The 19,615-nt window shown below is 39.7% G+C and overlaps 1 protein-coding gene across 6 annotated transcripts in view; it reads right to left on the reverse strand.

Annotated features, from left to right (window-relative positions):
* Positions 1 to 19,615, reverse strand: part of usp2a (ubiquitin specific peptidase 2a) — a 40,492-nt gene that overhangs the window by 18,506 nt on the left and 2,371 nt on the right. For 4 of the 6 annotated variants that reach the window (XM_018684012.2, XM_018684014.2, XM_018684011.2 and 1 more), the window contains exons 2-3: positions 19,192 to 19,311; positions 9,625 to 10,444 (exon numbers count right to left, since the gene is read on the reverse strand). In XM_018684012.2, coding sequence (XP_018539528.1) covers positions 9,625 to 10,389 — 765 coding nt within the window. In that variant the 5' untranslated portion in view covers positions 10,390 to 10,444; positions 19,192 to 19,311. Of the gene's footprint in view, positions 1 to 262; positions 808 to 9,624; positions 10,445 to 19,191; positions 19,312 to 19,615 lie in introns of those variants that run through there. The other 2 variants (XM_018684016.2, XM_018684015.2) reach the window with 1 other exon arrangement.

The following is a 19,615-nucleotide window of genomic DNA, read 5'->3' on the forward strand; positions in this document are numbered from 1 at the left end:
GACATCACATAATGGATACGATACACGCACCAATTTCTGTGTAACTGAATACTGAATAACTGCTGATTGGTATATTACATATGTCTCGTTTCATTAATACCAGCCATTCACAACGCATCTAACGAGCGTCAGAGCTCTGACAATAACAAAGTAATAATACAGTACATGAGGATTAAATTGCCTGATTTTTGAACGGAGTTTGGTGTTACGGTCTCTTCGAAGCAGAGATAACGGAAAACAGCGGGCACTATTTCTTTCTTACCTTGGCTTGGTTTATCAGAAGCCCTACGAAAGTTGACACCAGCACCGACCCAGACATGCTGCCTTTTCTCCGCATCTCCTGCTTCAGAAACGGGAAAGCGGCGGCCGGCGGCTCCTCAGGTACGGTCACCGTGTAGGACTGTCGCATGCTCGGCATGCTGGCGGAGGACTGAAGCCGACAACCGGTGCGAGTTATTCAGACGGCAGCGAAGGGTTTCTGAGCGCTTCTGCCCTTTGGTTATAGAGTCTATTGCTGGAAGGCGAATTAGACGTTTCGCTCAGTTTCTGATAGGAACCTTGCCTGTTGTCATTCATTCATTCATTCATTCATATAATGATGCCAACCTCGCAAATCACGCCGAATAGAAGACCTGTGGCTTTCCCTTTAAACGATTCTACTTACAGTATGATAACCATATGGAGAGCGATAACGCGTAGGTAAAAAGACCTTGTAATGAGAAAAGCGCAACTGACTGCTGTATCATTCCACGCAGGCGTAGGCAACGCGCGTCTCCAGTCGATAGTGGAGGTCTGAAAATGGCAATAAACGTATATTGTGGTCTCATTCCGTTTTACAGGACTGGAGACCCGCCTCTTTTGGCTCGGGTAAAAGTCGGCCCTCAACAAACGTCAGCGACCGCCTCCAGCCGTGCTGTCTACGTCAGAATCCATCCTTCTCCACGCTGCTGTAACAATCTGAAGGACTAACGCTGTGGTCCAAGGAGACTACTCATCTCCATAATGAGAATGACAGAAGACTAACCCATGCCGTCCTGTCCATGATATATATGAAACAATAAATTCTATTAGCTGCGATGTAACAGCATGGTAATAGCTAAGACTAAGCTAAAGTAGAAATGTGACAGTAAGGCTGCGTGTTTACTACAGTCTGACCCAGTGGTTCTAAAACAGGGATCTACAAGCCTAAAACGGGCCTTTAATTCGGTTCCCGTGATTCACCAGCAACACTAAAAATGTGTGTCCAATGTCAATTTCATACTACACAACAGACAATACAGAAGTGTGAAAAATCTTTATAAACACAAACAATTATGACGGTCTACCTTTTTCTATCTATAAGTAATATAATTTACTGATCCCTGGAAATTTTGGAATTTGTTTATATTAAACTTGAAATAATTGAGAGCATCTTGTCAGCATGCAGTCGCTTATTTACACATCCAGCAAATGCAGAACAACATCAGCATTTTTTATAATTACGTTTATGGCAATCTGATGAACATCCAGTATTTAATCTCCATTCACTGACTCCTGATAGATGCTCCACTATGTTCACCAGCAGGTTTCTAACTGCTGTGTAGAGTACAGTAAGTGTACAGTGGGTTTTTATAGCTTTTTCCACTGAAAAAGAAACTGCTAGAAACAAGGTTGATGAGAGCTGTGAGACAAGCTGAGCCAAACCAAGCTGAAAGACACTGAAGCACTCTGTGAAGGTGAAGGGAACTTCAGGGCTGGCTCATGTTTGTTTGTGGGTTTACAACAAATGACAAGATTCGTATACACATAGTCACTTGATCTGTTAATATAAAAATACTGATTAGAGCAGCTGATTAGAACCAACAATAACTTGTTTGCTGGGTTCACCCCACAGGGTTTCAAAACTCATGTCTCTTTCTCTAAATAAAATTAGTTGATTGCAAGAGACTGAAGCAAAATTTTGGAAAACATGCAGGTGTTTCATCAGTGTTTTTCAATTACATGACCATAGTCTGGTGATACACAAAAGTGTGTTCGAATCCTACTGAGCTGGAGGGACTTGGCAATATGCTGTTACATCCGTTTTTAGTAAATCAGGATTACATTTCAACATTTTGGACAGCCCAGAATAGACCAGCTATTTGTTGTGGGAAAGAATTGTTGAGGAAATATTAGTTGTGGGAGGCTACGGTACTGCTGCTGGTTACACAAGGTTGTTGACTACAAGCACCTGATGACTCTTGAAGGCCTTGATGACAGACAGTCTGAGGCAAGACCTTTTAGCCATTTTTAAGAGAATATGCAGCTTATTGTAAGCCATCAATTTACCTAGCCTAAAACTACTACCACTAAACTAATTAATAACAATGACAACAGAATGTGCTGCACTTCACTTCCCACATACAGGCAGTATAGTTCAGGGTCACCGAAATATCAAATAGGTAAAATTACAGGGAAAAAAGAAAGTACAGCTCTTTGTTTCCTTTCCATTAAATGATCAGCTACTGACCATGTCAATGCAACATTCATTTCCTAACTTGCCCTGAGATAAAGAATTATAATTCACATTGCACTGATTTTAGCTGAAGTGACGTCTGGAGTGACAGATGTACAACATGTCCCCAGTAATAATCTCATGACCCGGGCTCAAGCATGTGTACACAACAAATAGCAAAGAAGCACATTCCATCACCAGGCTCAACGTGTGTGTGTATGTCTGAATGTCTAAATCCTTGAGGTGGCAAACTACAATGTGAGAGGGGGCAAAGAGTCATTGTCTGTGTTTTGATATCTGATGCAAAGAGCTAAGCAGTCTGCGATAAAAAATGGGACAAAAGCAGTCTGTGAGCAATGTTATCTAGGAGAAGTCAGAGAACAATTACCAGGGAATAGCTGTTCTATTCCCTAATCTAAATTAGGCACATTAGGCTGACAACCTCTTCACTCAAGTGTTTAAATTTAACCTCGCTACAACATATTGTTTTGAAGGGCAATTCATTGTTGCTGGTACACTTAGCTCTTTATTATACATTCCTACAAGGTACATAGCATTCTTTAACTTGCTAACACTGATGTTTAATGCTGGAACCTCATTCAGAATATGCAGGAGAGGTCGGGAGAGCATGTGGGAGAGTTCCAGAACAGAACGAAGCCTTCTGTGTCACTGTACCAGAACAGAATGAAGTCATCTGCACAGTCACTGTAGAACTAGATATCTCAAGCTGGCTACAAAATCATTAGGCTGGTAAAATTACCAAGCTCTTGGCTTGTCTAACTGACTTTTTTAGTCAATTATACTAGGTGCTGAGCTGCTTATGATACGGAAGTCTGGGGCTAAATCAGGGGTTTTCAAAATCTGACACTGTGGACCCTCCCTCAGAGAAAACAGAGAAACAAAAACACCCCACCAAAACTTTCTTGGGTGCAGTTTTAAATAGTTAATTTTTCTGTCCAGTGTGAACAGGAGTTATAATGTTGCTATGGAGTTAGTTACTTAGCTGTGACAAGTTAAGTTTGTTTTAGTCTATATTTGTTTACATGATTGAAAGTCCACTGATTCAGCTACTAGCAATGTACTTTTGGAATATATCCATTAAAGTACACAGCTGCCTCTAGATTACTTTAGGAAATGTAAACACATGATGATATTCAGGCAAATTCTGGAGTTATAAGGAGATTCCTTGAGATTTCTAAGCAGATTTATTGACCTTTATTTGTGATTGATATCAGAGGTGAGTGTAAGACGTGTACTGTAAGAATATTAATGTATATGTATCATGTCTGTGTGTTCAGATTTGACCCAGTTGTTGTGAAGAAGTGAGATCTTTGGCACGAAAAGTGTTAATCAGGTACCACTGCTGCTCCAACTGCTGCAGTCAGGAGGCCAAATCACCAAACCCTTAAATGTTTGCCTCACACACAATGACAAAATAATCTACTTTTAAAAAGAAAACAAAATCTTGACCCCCAGTAATGCAATCACTGTATCAGAGCGTGGTGGTGAATGGAAAGCTGACCCACAAAGCAGAGCTCTTGATTTATTCATTTCTAGTCTTCATCAACCCTCAGCTATAATAATGAGCTTTGGTTGGTGACCAACAATGGCCAAAATAAGAGTCCTAAGCTGTTGGCTAGACTTACTGTACATAAGTGGCTAAAGACCTCTGCAGTTTGAGAGAAACCCACGGTTCAGTGCATCAGAGAATTTTTTTCAGGTGGTTTGGGCGACTGATAATAAGACCTCTCAACACAAATGACCAGATAGTAAATGATGATATCCTAGCTGGCCTGGAAGTGTTTAGGGACTTCCAGAAGAAGTAGAGGAAGTCAAAAAGAACATCTGGGCTGCTACACACCGTGCTGCCACCCTGAGCCTGACCTGGATAAGCAACTAGAAAATAGATTGCATGGATACTGGATAATATTTCAATTTCAAAGCATTAGTATTGCTCTTAAAGTAAAAAGAATAATGAATACTTAGTTTCAATTTAAATTTGTAAACAATAATAAAGATTTGAAGATCCCAGTATTGATACAGGTACACCCATAGGATAGTACAGTAACATAGAAATGGACACCAGCATTAGTGTAATGTAGGCTGTCCTGATAGACATACCACACACTGACCGTAAAAACCCAGTCAAACGGTCCCATAATAACAGCTTACAGCTACTGGCCCTTATTTGCCAAATAACAAAATAAAGCTTCAACTCACACACTGTTTTTTTAATCAAACCATAAGCTGTTTGATCAAGTTGGCCAATTGAGAATAAGCCAGTCAAAAATATTGTTGACGCAACAAAAAGTCTAGACACAAAGCCTGTGTAGGATAAATTCAGGAAAAATCAAGACACTTTTCACTCAGACATGCCACCTTCACTGTTCACTGGCTGTTTGCTTGCAAAGTGTGGGTGAAAGGTTGTCATTGTCTCTAAATTTGAGGTGAGGAAACACAGCAGATAATCTACGCCCCTTTATTTGTAAGTAGATCTGAAAATGAGTGAAACTATAATGTTGCTAATAATATCTCAATGAGTGCACACAACTTAATAATAATAAGTACGGTAAGTCAAAGTCTGGGTAATTATTGCATTGCTGCACTTTTTTAAGCAATTGTGACATCTCAGCATTTATTTTATTGAGTACAATGTTATCACAACTGATAGGAACACTGGCCAGAGCTAAGGTGTTGAAATAAATTCTAGTTTTCTTTTAAGCTCAGTTGGTAAAGCGTAGGTTTACACCGTAACTGACCCAGTTTATGACAATACTAATATGTATGTGTTAGGTAGCCAATTCACAAGCTAATTCACCAGTTATGTGAAAGGCTTTTACATTTACATTTACATTTGCCTTGTGTCGTCAATCTCTTCACTGTGAGCTACACAAGTCAAAACCTGCTAATGCAAGGCACCAGCTACCAGCACATACAAGCTGTACCTAATTATTTAAAAAATGATTATGAATTCAAAGAAACACATGAGATGCTTGATGTGGTGTGAGAGTAACAGTAAGACTGTATACAGTGGGACAAACACTGTCAATCTCATGCTTAGTAAAGTCATAGAAAAGCTTACATCATATGTTTTTGCATGGCATCTGGTATGGTTTGAATATTATGCATGAAAAACAGGAAAAACAAGGGTGATGATAGTCATGTTAACCAGCTGGCCTTACTCATACACATGGCACAAAGTGAACTGGACCATGAGGCACCAGCAGCTGCTATTTTTGTGTTGTTCTGTGTTGGAAGCTTCTGAGAAACTATCAGGATTGGGTTTACCTTGCTTTGCCAATGCTATTTCAAGACACATATCAACACTGGCATAAGTGAGTTTAAACATTCATGTTACATCAAGAGGACAGTGAGTATTAATGTAAGTTATTTTCTAGTCACTCTGTTGGACTGGTATCATCACATTTACCGGATACTGGGAAAATGGAAAAACACAACACACACATACACACACAAAAGAATAATGTGGGAAGAATGAAGTATGTGGAAGAATATTTGTACATATTTGGCTGAAGCTGTATCTGCTCTACTGTGTTCAATAAAACTTTGGAAGGATAATACGTAGGCGGTTATTTTCACAGGAAAACAGGGAGCAACTGAGAGGCAAGAGGTGATCAACCTCGGGTAGAAGGATGTGTAGTTGTTTATACACTAAACATGACCAGTGACCGGACAGCTGGACAGTTCGGGTTGAGCAATAAAATTTTGAGCAATAACTGTCTGTAGTAAGGAACTGCTTATGGAATTCAATTCTCATGGATTAATTTTAGCTCCTTAGGGGTTACCATTATAAGTGAGACAGGGATGCATGTATACAGAGATGGCTTAAAATATACTGAATGATGTTACTGAACTGGGCATCAAAAGTCTTGGAATTTCCTTGATATTGATATCATACACCAAAATATTAGTCTCTGTAGTGTTAGATTGATGAGTATATTTTCAACTGAGAAATCACTCAATTATTGCTGCTAATTTGTAATATTAGAAAACTGACAAACAGAGATTTGTATCCTCATTTTCACAAATAGCAACTTTTTAGATTCTAACATCAATTACTGTAGATCTCTATTTGATCTGTGGTTGTAAAATGTCTTCAATACATTTGGGTTAAAATCAAGCTCAAAGTGAGCTAATGCTGATATAAATGTCATGAGTACATTTTCATGAATGAAAAAATTGTTACAAATGTGCCGTTAACACTGATAAACTGAGCTGAAATGATTAGAATGACAGAAAATAACTGGCTACTATCCATCTTGTATGACAGTAAACAAAATATTTTTGGGATTTTGACTGTGGATCAGATCTGCATGGACAAAATCATAACCATTTAAAGAAGATAATCGATAATGAAAAGTTTTCTAATATTACAAAATTACCGGTTTTGGATAATGAAAAAGATTGAAGATATTTACAGAATCTCTGACATAATACTAACATTGTTTGATTTTCATGGGTAAATGCAGGAGGATTCTCATGCTGAATATCAAGAGATATTCAGCATGAGAGTCCCTTCTGTAACAGAGTCCCTTCTGTAACTTTCATCAGTGAAGAAAACAAAAGCACCATTCCACTGTGCTGCCTGAGAGTGACTACTATGACACAGGGAGAGTTCAAATGGTCACAGGAGCTGTCACTGTGATGCTCATCATTTTCTGCCCAAAATGTGTCAAATATTAGGCACACCCCAAATGGAAGCACACAGCACACACCCATTCCCCATCACTGTCACATTTCTAATGTGTGACACATGCACATGGTGATACACATTTACTGACTGTACTGTTCCTATACTGAGAAATCTGTTAATTATTGTTCTGGTTAATGTATTCATTGTTTAGCCTATGAAATGTCTACATTAATGACAAATGCCCATCAAGGTTTCATTATTTTTACTTAAAAGAATAGTTCAACAGTTACATGAGAAGCTTGACAGTTCCCTCATTAAGTGTGTAGCTGGAGCCAGCTTAACATAAAGGCTGGAAACAGAGGGCTGACAGTTTGCTTTCACTATTCCTCTACTGGGCCAGTAATTTCCTTGAGTCTCCACTGCTCGCAAGTCAACTGCTCTTTGTCTAGAAACAGTCTGCCATATAACCCTCCCTAAAATGCTGATAACTTTAACTGAAACTAGCAAAATAGCAATATATTTTATGTCAATCAACTAATAGTAAAAAAGGCAAGTTCCTAAGCAATAAAATGCATCCATATCAGTTTAACACACCAACAGGTTTCGCTGCTACAATCTTACTTGGTCATATACGACCAGTAACTTGTGGTGGCTAATGCTAGCAAATGTTAGCAATTGTCAGAAAGATACTCCTGTAGGACAGATATCACTGAGTTATTTGACTGACTTGAATACTTCTTATTCTCCTCTTGAGCTACAATGTACTAAATTTACCATTGTTCAATAAATCACTTGTGATTGCCGTTAAGCAAAAGTTTCAAGTTGTTGCAGCATTACACATTAATATTATGTAAACATAAGACAATATCAACCTCAGGACCCTCACCCTCAGAAAAAACAAGGAATTCTTTTTATACAGTGCCTGAGTTTTAGAACAGTTTTAGTACAATACCTCTTAATTATCTTATTATATACATTATATCATTATATAGCATTATATTATTTTATTCTATTGGCCATTCAGTAGTCTCGAAGAGATAAAGTGATCTTCATCTTTGTCTCAGGAGAGCCAAGGATTTTCCAACGTGTAGGTCGTGTTAGGTCACATGTATTTATTTCTGAATGTTGACTTGGATGAGTTAAACAGGAGCACCTGACTGATTCGAAAATGTGCAGCTGAGTTATTTCTTTCAAGCACACCTACATGATGACCAGTAAGTTAATACTGTTAAACCTCCCTTATTCCATATGCTATAGTTAATTCATGTACATATATACAGCAAGTCTTTGTTTGTTACAAGTGACAGAGCACTGCACAAAACCTATATTATCTGACATAGTTCTTTGCACTAACCTGAGTCATGGCACACTGTCAAGTACAAAATCTACAAATTCTTCAATGTGATGGTCTCAGATGGCAGGTTGTTTTAAAGGCCCTGTACACCCATGGTGAACTCACACAGGTGATTTTTAATTCATTCCTCTCTCAGGATGATGCGGTAAAGCAGTATTAATAAAATATTGTAATATATTAGAAGCACATTAGAGGCTTTTACTTAATTACTTAATTAATAAACTAATGGCAGTTACAACAAAATGTGTAATATAGGAGTGTAATATAATGAACAAAATGTGCAACAGAACTTGTGTTGAGTGCCTCATTGAGTGTAATATTATAATGAATGTAAAGTATGTTTGATCCTATGTTTTAAGATTACATTTTAAGAAATAACAGATTCATAACTTTTTGAAATGCATAGAAAAGCAGTTTTAAGTAAAGATTTACCACAAAGTCTCCCTAACTGACTCCTCATTCTTCTTCCTTTCTATCATCAACTCTCCCCCTCTCCTCCACTCATGTTGTCAGGTTATCAGGACTAATCCTGACAGGAAGTGGGTCAGTTGTGCTTTCTGACCTGCATAGAGAAGCTCATGTCATTAATACTGAGCCTAGAGCTGAAGCTAGAAGCCTGCAGGCCCAGCTCATAAGCTAAACTGCTGGGTTAGAAAGGGTCAGGTATCCATGCTAAGAGCTCACTTGTCACATAAGCTTGGAACTACCTATGTACACAGAAATAATGACCTCCAGTTTGCATATGATAGGACTGTTTCTTGTTGATTATGTTGGGACAAAATAAGAAATACTGTCAATTTTACTAATTAGCAGTCTAGACAACATGTTGAAGGCATGTGAAAGAGTATAACACGTCTAGTATACTACTGTACAACAGGACTTTAAGTGCACAGAAATTAATTTGAGCAACAGTGCCCCCATTTGGTAAAAAACAGTGCTCTCAAAAGCCACAAAGCATTGTGGGGCTTAATCATGTGTTAAAATACAGAAGTGAAACTAGTGTGCCTCTGGTGACGACTGCAGCTTTCATTCCATTCAGCCTTTCTCAGACCCTGAATACTGATCCCCTCTGCAGCAGTAGATCCCCAACAGAAGCAGCAAGCTTCAAGCTAGCATGTACAAGAGCAGAGGACATTCTCTTACCGTGGAGTCCCTGGTGGGAGAGTTGGACAGCCCATTACTGCTCGACTCCCATGTTGAAGAGCTGAACGCTCTGCTGCTGCTGCTGCTGCTGAAGGCCTCCTTGGTGGAGCTCCGTGAGAGGGCCTCCTGAGTAGAACTCCGCGACAGGCCTGAGTAGCCTATGCGTGAGCTAGTGCCATATAAGTCAGTCAGATCGCTGGTCCGACTGTGGTAGCTCCGCAGGGCACTGGTGGAAGAGGACGGGGTGGAGGAAGAGGAGGCATCACTTAAGCCCAGAGAGGCCAGGTCCCTGCTCAAGTCACTCTGAGATACAGATTTTCGGCGGTTGAGTGAGATGCTGGAGGCCACCGGTGAAGAGGAGAGGTAGCTGGACTGGGCCGAGGACGAAGAGTAGGAATTGTAGCCAGTGTAGGCTGATCCCCCACTCAGCCCTGACCCTCCATAGTTCTTGATGGGGGTTCTGCTGAGGCTTTCGCTCCGGCGACTGCTGCTGCTTCCAAGGATGTCGGTGCGTGGGATGGTTCGACCCCGATCTCGATCAGGGTCTGAGGAGGTGCTGTAGTTGCGGCTGCGGGTGGTAGAGCTGCTCAGATAGCTGGAAGAGGGGAAACCTGAGGAAGAGGAGGTTGGGGACTTGTAGGAGGACAGCCTGTCTCGATCACTGTATGAGCTAAGGCCCGGTGTCAGGGAGGAGCTGTAGGAGCTGTAGTGGCTGGTGTAGGAAGGGCCAGCGTAACGCTTGGCGGTGGAGGAGACACGGGACATTCTGTTGCTGGTTTCTCAGCCACAGGGAGGCAGAGCCTCTGGAAGACTGCATCGACTGCAGCCACAGAAAAGAAACACAAGTATTAGTCATCAGCAACAGTCAAATCCATACTTTTATTACAGTAGTTAGGGCATCATTTATCCTTGCTTCACCATAATGTCATGCAAAGTTAAAATCTTAAGTAATACCCAAATATCAAACATCATCTTGCACTGATACTCATTGTCCTGCTATTTAAGGCATTCTGTCAGCACTGTTTCACGTTTAAACCACTGTGACCCATTTTTTCACTGTATCTTTCTTCACTTTCAGGCAGCCATTCACTTCCATTCAGTGCACTACATTATCAAAATTAATTTCCAACAACGTGACTTTCATTATTTAGATAATACGAGTGAATGTTATATCTTCTTTAACTGTTGACAAAATTAATGTAATTTCTAGAGAGTGCAATGAAACCTTTTCACTATGGGCAGATTTTGACTATTTCTGACTCTCCTGGCAGTATTGTCAAAAAATACACTAACACAGATTGCAGTGCATACTCCCACATGCATTGCTGTCTGTGTCTTTTGTCTTTTATATGTCTGTCAAACTCCATGGCTCCAGTTTTTAATTCAGACTTTCTGTTAAAAGTGTGCATTTTGTTGTATGTGAGCTGTTGCTGCAGGCAAATGTTGTTGGTCCTTTCAAGTCATCCATTTATAACCAGAATGTGATTTGCATCCTATAAATCCCCTTTTAAAAATATCTACGTTGTAACTGCCAGAGGCTTAAAACAATGCAAGAAAGGAATGAGGCAGGATTTTGCCAAAGGAAACTTTTTTCGGATCCATACCTTGGACGCTCATGGACTTAATGAGGACTTTGATATGAAAGTTATGTTATAATCGTTGCTTGTACTGTACTTCTCGGCTTTCTAATGAATCTGGTTGGCAATGGAGGACCACTTATTTGTCCTGATTTGACAATATACATTTGTAGGCATGACCCCTTGTCCTTGTTACACAATACGTTCAGTTACCAATTTATTATAATGTGGTATAAAACAACAGTCCTGCAGTAAATTCTGCCTTCATGGAGGTTAGAATTTTGAATTTGAGTTGAAAGTTTTTAGAGAGGTGTTGACCTTGCTGGGAGATATAGTTTGTAGCCTACCCTCACTGATATAAATGGAGTGGACAAAATAACAGAAACACTTAGTATAACTGAAAATTGAGTGTATATCTGGCTTGTGTTTGGCATGTCTCATGCTGTGACAAAGATGTGGCTGAAATCTTATATAATAAATTGAATGAGATGAAGATCTCTTTTATCACTGTTTTTTGGTTCCAACACCTTGCTTTACTGTGGTACTGTGAAGTAAGTGTACTCGAAAGGTTTTGCTAAAAACACAGACTGGATCAAATCAAATGGGAATACATAAGAGCTTTGTGACTGTATACCTATCAAGGGCCCAGTGACATAAAAAAAAACCCTGCATTATAGTCTGGACTATCTATCTATAGGCTGATTACCCTGGCCTGAGGTTTAACAGAGTGTAGCAGATATACAGCTACAACATGGTTACTATAGTATGAGTCCACAGTGTGATGTAACACTCAAGAAAGGCACAGTATCTTCATCTGAGCTTTAAATCCCACTCACTTGGAGAACCACCAGAACCCCCTTCTCCTACCAACATGAATCCTATCTTAAAATCAAGGGGGCAAATAGAAATACTGAATAGAATCTTTCCATGTTATTTTGTTGTTTCAAATTTCAAATCCCCTCTCCTGCAGGGCACCAGCACCACCCTTCCTCTGTCAGTCTCAGTGTAGTGTGAATCTCCCACAGCTACAGTATAAAGGGAGAGTCCAGCTGGGTGTTGGAGGTAAAGCCGGGCGGGCAGGCAGCACAGTATGTTCCTGTAGCAGAGAGGCTCTTGTTCACATACACAACACTGTTTGAATAAATAAAAGTATCTGGTGTTGCTGATCCGTGTTGAATTTAGTAGGGGAGGCTCCTATTTCTTTAATCTGTCTCTCTCCCCTCTTCTCTCTCTCGCTGCTCCCTATACTTTCTTGCTCTCTCTCTTCTTTCCCAGCACCCGGCTCTGCCAGTGTAATTTCCCCTCCTTCTGGGTCTCTATCGCTTTCTCCCTCTGCCTCTTTCTCTCTCTCCCTGTGACCACAGATTTATCAATAATTCAGCATATGGATCTGGAGTAGGCAGACAGGCAGCGTGCTGGAGACAGGCAAACACTCACTGCTGGCCAAAATACACAGAGGCAGGCCAGGCGGCTGTGGCCATTCAGTTGAGTACTGCTAAGCCAGCCAGGCTAATAACACCAAGAACTTGGCCTTGCTTTAAGTCATCCAGCTAAAGCCAGCCTCAGTAGATGTACGGGGTGTGTTTCTATAATTTGGCAGCAGTGGTGTTTGGAGGGTTATTTTTGGTTTTGGCAATGTAACGCACTTGGCAACAGTAAAAGATGGACGATGTATCTCTGACGACACCAGCAGTTTTCTGATGGGACGAAGCCTGGCCCTGGACTCACTCTTCACCACCACCTGTGTCAGTTACCAGACCCAGAGTATTGCCAAGTTACACCAATGTGACAAGAGGATTGGCCAGAAATGAGATGGAATAAACAACCATCAGCCACCACAACTAGTGTGATGATTCAAGTCAACAAGACAGTAAGCCCCCCAAACATCTTTATCTTTAAGAATAGAGATGATGAGAAAATGACTAAATGTTTAACACTGAACGCTTGAAGCCTGAATCAGCAGCTCTCTGCATTGTAGCTCCCCTCACTGGTGGCTGAGAGCACCAACAGTTAGTTAGTTATGGCTACAAACTTGAAAACCTGATGTAACAACTGATACTGGTTGCTAAGCCATTAGCTTTATTACCAGTAATTACCAGTTAATTCTGTACTGAGCAGAACCAGTCAGAGCCAGCATCAGCCTGAACTCATTTAAAAATCCAAGACTGAACTGAAGAAAGTCAGAAGCAGTCCATAACATCACAAAGTCTGATGATGTGATTTTCTCAGCTAGATTCTTACTATGTAGTCTTACACAAACACAGCCTATTTGCCAACGTTAAGTTTTCCTGATATCACAAGACACATTTTTGTTTTTTCATTTGCTTGAATAATCATTTAATTCATTTCTCTAAGAACAAATATTTGCTGGTTTTAGCATCTTAAATTCGAGAATTAATCACTTTTCTTTTGTTTTCTGTTTCATTTAAAACTGAATATCTTTGGGTCATCTGAAGATATCACCTGAGACTCTGGGAACCAAAATAAAAATGTTTATGACATGTGAATATGTTTTGGTAGTAGTATTGGTTAACATATCATCCAATTTTTAAAAATATCAACATTAGCAGTGGCCACAAAAATCAGGCTCTAATGCTTTCCTAAATTCTTCCTCATTGCCTTAAACATTCAGATTTCCTTGAACCATTACATGCATATCCAATATAATTTAGTTATGCGTTATATAGTGCATCTGTGCTTCAAATGGGTTCTTAATCTGAGTGAAAGTATAGACTCCAGTAAAATACTGCACTACCCCAACCCAAAATTCCTGTCTAGATTGCAGTTCACATTTTCTGGGAATTTGAGCTGGTAATTTGCTGCCTGAATGCAGAGGAAACACCAGCCAAGTTCCATTTCAAAAGCTTGTATCTGACTGTGACTGAGGCAAAATTTATTCATCTCTGCAAATTACACCAACAAGGCTGCAGCTGCTAAACTCACCACATCCTTATCATCACACTAGCTCAGACCTTCCTTATGTGACTCCTCACATTGTGTAAACACATGGATAAAACATGTGTGAGAGAAATTACAGTTAGAATCCTGCTTCATCCATGGCACTATGAGGTGTGTTTTCTCTGGCAAAACTGTGAATAAGATATGACTCTTCACTAAAGCAATGGTTCTCAAATGAAAGTTATATAAAATCCAATGATGAACAACAAAGAGAAACTCTTATCAAATGGAGCGCCCTGGTTTTCTTTTGTTTACTTTAGGTTCAGTAACAACTTTGAATTTTTCAGTTGTCAAATAAGGGCAGCCCACATATTTCTTGAATCCTTGTCTGCACCACCTTGGCCTTGGTTAAAGTTGACCCTGCCACATATATGCACCACCCTTAATTCCCACAGCTGTATCACAGCCAAAGACCCAAGGCAGCTGAGTGAAACAAGCTCAGGCTAGCCTGGTGGGCGAGCTGCTGAGAGTGAAGTGCAAACAGCGAGTCACACCCGTGGGAGTAACACCACACAACACAGACACACAGGATTGATAAGGTGATAGCAAACTATGGATTTCACTTCTGAGAGGCGATGTCTCCACGGAAACAACAAACGCACAGGCACAAGAATGAGCCACTCTCACAAACACACACACAAATGCTCTTTGGCTACTCTGCATTTTCAGCCTCCCCTGAGGTTGTGCTAACCAGTAGTTACCATAGCTACTGTGGCACTTGCTACCAACGCATAAAGAACTTAAAAGTAGCACCAGGACATATTCCATAGTCAATTTACTGTGTCAGAGCTACAGCCTGGTAGCTTTGCTTAATCCTCTTCTTTCCTTTAGAGAACCACTAAGGAAATGAAAAAAAAAAAACTCTGTCTAACAAGCCTCTGTGCTGCTGGAAAAAAATAGAAGAGAATTAGATAGAATCGAACATAAAAGGTCAGAGAAAAACAGAAAGTGAAAATATGTCTGTATGAAAATACAACATTTCATTGCTACGAATGAGTTGACTCACCCGTTGAACTTTATTAAATCGTATTAAGAAAGCTGTCAACAGAGTAACAGAGGTGATGGCATGAGTGCAGTGGAAGAGAAGAGCTGCAGCTGACTGCTGGCAATCCCTGGCAAAGAGCTGGAGAGATGAGGTTTCACTTACTGGGCAGGTTTTGGAAAACCAAGCTAAAAACTTACTAGGAGCCTCACTTTCATTACCTGGAACTGGATTTAAGAGCAATTTAAAGACAATTAGAATTTCAGTTAATTAACTTTACAAATGTCATCACATCATAAATTTATTCTATTAGACTGCGTGAAGTTTTGTCATAATTAGCGAATGAAAACAAAACAAAAATGTGTTTTGTGAGATCACGGTGACCTTGACCTTTGACCATGAAGTTCTAATCAGTCCATCTTTAAGTCCAAGTGAAGGTTTGTGCCAAATTTGAAGAAATTCCCTCAAGGCATTCCTGAGATATGGACGATGGACGAACGGGATGGACGACCCAAACACATAATGCCTTCGTCCAAAGCTGCCATCAGCACAGAGGCATCGAGAGGGAAAAAACAAGAAATAAAAACAAGAATACTAACAAAACACTAGCAACTAGTGTTTCAAAGCTCACCTCTGTGTCACTTTTAATTTTAAAGCTGCATCATTCAATATTTTTATTTCAAGACTGGAATAAATGATTACTGTGGTGACACACCCCTAGGTAAATATCACATGACTCTGCAGGTTTTACAGCCTGCAACTTTATTGTTTTGGTCCACTTTCACAGCTCTCATTAACCTGTTAAGAGAGAGACAGAGATTTTGTTAATTTTAATTCTATCATCCCGCTGAAATGTTCCTCTGTTGAAAGTCCATCATTCTAATCAGTTAGTGAGTCAGATCTCTTACAGTACATATTGTCCTCCTAGGTCTCCCCCTGGCCTATTAGAGAGCAGAGCCAATTTAAAGTGCGTTAGGAGAATGTGTGTGATGACGCAGGGTGCCACAGCCGCCATGCTCCGGGGTGATACTGCCTGAATGTAACATTAGCATGGACACCCTCTGCTAATTTACAGTGAGAGCATGTACATCTGTGTGTGTGTGAGTGTGTGGGTGTGCTGTACTATAGTAAATGGTTAGCTCAATCTCAGCTGAGTCAGTGCAGTTCTGACGCAAGTGCTGTGATTCTATGTTAAAGTCAAGTTCAAATCTGGAGCTGATACTGCGATTATGAAGACAGACACAGGCAAAGAGCTTGCGTGTACTCAAGTGAAGTTACAACAAGTAGCTTAATATTTCACTCCCCACAAATTGACCTGTACAGTATATTCATGCTGAATCACTAAGGATTGTTGATCACCAATATTTATCTAATTAGTTGGCTGACAGCTGACATCACATCCTCAAGCAACCAAACTGCATCACAGTGAAATCAATCTCAAGCCAAAAAACAAAGCATATCCTCAACAGCCTGAAAACTACACTGACATGCCATTTTATTTCACTACATTCATTGCTGCTGAACAATGAGCTAAAAGGTGTGTTTGTAGCAACATAAATGAACACTTCCGCCAGAGAAAAACTGACAGCGTTGACACAGTATGGCTTTCATGCGGAATAATATTAGAAATCAACAGGGGGAATATTAGGAGCTCCCTGGCCTTACTTGCTTGGCTATATATACCCTGAAATGTGAGCAGATAAGAGAAGGCCGATGTCTGTGAGGGCCACACTGTCGCCTCTACCCCCCGACCTGTTACTAGTTGTAAAGCATATTAAAATTAAGCTTGACTGCTTAGTTATTCTGACCTACCACATCCTAGCTCATTAAACTCCATTCGACACTTGGTTTTCCCTCAGCTAAGTCTAGTGTGTTACAGTACAACACTGAAAATAATTCTGTATTTACAGGTAGATAAAAGAAAGAAAGGAAATGGAGTAGAGGAATGCGCAGTGCTGGTAAAATAAAACCACAAATAAAGGTGGAAACTAAAAACATCTGGTTCATAAAAACACTATGAAAGGAGTGATTTAATATCAATGATTGTGCTTGTCCTAATGCCTTCAGCAGTGCCTCCCAAAGCTCTAGGGCTCTGACTGCAACGGCTCAATCACCTTTCAATTTCCCTCCTTGAACATACTTTATTAAACTCTTTAAAACAGGTCACATCTCCAAACACTGCATTCCAAGGTTGCAAACCAGGAGAAAAGACTCAGTTTTTCATATTTCATACTGAAATCAATTTTCTGCTACAAGGAGACCCTCTCCAGAACTTAAGCCCACTGCAATTCTTCACAACAAAACCAACTTTCTATGATGTGAAAACCTGGCGAGGAGCAACAAATTAGCATTTATCATTATCACCATCTGTTGGTGACTCACATGAGAGGCCATAATAGCAGCTGTGACCTCAGAGCACACTGAAACTGCAGGCTACAGTGATTGATGCCAGTCTATGCAGCTGTCTGGCATAATTCTTTTTCATTGAAGTAATCATTTGGTCAATTAGACACATCATTATTTGAAACACCTATCAATCTCTGCCATTCCACTAAGTGATGCTGAGAGATGCATTCGTTACACAGTAGTGGCTAAAGGCAGCTAGTGGTTAAAGCATTAATTGACACTTGTGGAATAGTTTGAAACTGTATGCTTATCCATCCATAACGTCAATCACCACCAGTGCCATAGCTTCACTGATGATTCACTCCTTTTTTATTTTTAAGAATTTCAAGGTCTAGTCTAGTCTGTATAGTCTGTCCACAAGGGAGCACTGACAAAACTACCTTTCACCTGTGAAACTATGTCCTGTTTATTATGTCTCTTACTCATCTTAAAAAACTGTTAACATAGTTTGTTTAGGTTTTCTGTTTATATTATATGAAAAAATACCATCTACTGATATTCCATCACTGGATTTTTAAACTCCAAAATACCAATATCAGACTCATTTATTATTGGTTTGTCTATAGTCTAAATCTTATTTCTCCCACAAAACATTTTCTGTTTGTAAAAGATCACATTTCATCATCAATCCCCTTAATATGCAGTGCACCACAGGTGGACCAGCACTGTTCTCTGTGTACATGCTGTCCCTTGGCCACAAAATGTGTCACTTTGACAACCCTTATCACTGTTATTATCTATTTTTTATAGTAATAACACTAAAAAGTAGATGTAATTCAAAACAATAACAGTAATATTTATATAACAATGCATGGACAGAGAGTATTTTTAATGTACTACAGTGACTCAAATTTAATTGGCCAAAATTTCAAACCCAGTGTAAAAAAGTCTTGTAATGATGTATACCAAACTAAATTTTGAGCTTTCTAAACTAAGGAATAATGAAAAAATCTGATTTTCCCTTCAGCCTAAATACATGTAAAAAGTCATCCATGCCTATCACATCATGCTTTACCTATTGTAAAACCTTGTTTCTCCTCAGGGCATATCTTTTAAAAAGCACCTTAAAATCCATTTGATTTCTCTGACCTTTTCTTTATTTTATACATTTTATTCCTTTTCCTCCACCTGTAAAATCTGTTTTTTTTCCCCTAAATGCACTAAATAAACTGGTCTGTAGTAGAGATCTGACTATTACCACCACTGTTTTATATAACAAATGCATTGCAAGGCAGGGGTGGTTTCTAATGTGGTTGATATGTGTTGCTAATGTGTGTGTGAACAAAACTGTTAAGTTATTTTCCACACATTTTTTTCTGGTCAAAACCTTTTAGTGGTGTGAGCTGCAATTAGTGCCATAGACTGAATGTCTTTGTCAGTAATGCTGTAAACTAAGAAGGAACTGACGTGCAGCATCACCTTTCTAATTTAGTCATTTCTGTGAGTCACTGGTAAGCATAACTTCTTTTTCTAACTTTTTCTGAATCTCTTTCATGAAAAGAGAAAGGTAAATTCTGCTGCGATACATCTGAACTATATCTGTCCATGCAACAATAGCAATGTATTATGAACTACATGTACTTCAGGATACGTAAAACCTCAGACTGTCAGCTGGGACAGTGTGTGTGTGTGCAAAGTAGTTACCTGCTGTATTTGTAGCTGTGTGTTACTCCCTGCAGATGGTGATAGGTCTGGGGCAGCTCATCCTACTGTTGCCACCCCACAGTGTACACACACATACAGGCTTTGTGGCACTGAATACTCCTGCAGAAACACACAGACATGTTATATGTCACACCATTTAGCACACTGGATGACAATTAAAAAACTTAGATCATTTTCTGTTAATTGAGGAAATGTGTTTCAGATGAGTGTAATCTGAAACAGGCAAGTTAATATCACTTGATGTATTCTGTCAACAACAGCTTTAAAACAATCTACTTGGTCAGAAAATCCCTGCCTGAGGACAGCAAATGCAGCGCATGAGAAATATCATGTTGGCAAAGACAACAGAAGCCAGTGACTCTTTTATCTGTTTTGTGCTGTCTCTCACACTTTACAGCAGGCC

Source organism: Lates calcarifer, linkage group LG21, assembly GCF_001640805.2.
Source record: "Lates calcarifer isolate ASB-BC8 linkage group LG21, TLL_Latcal_v3, whole genome shotgun sequence".
NCBI lineage: Eukaryota > Metazoa > Chordata > Actinopteri > Centropomidae > Lates > Lates calcarifer.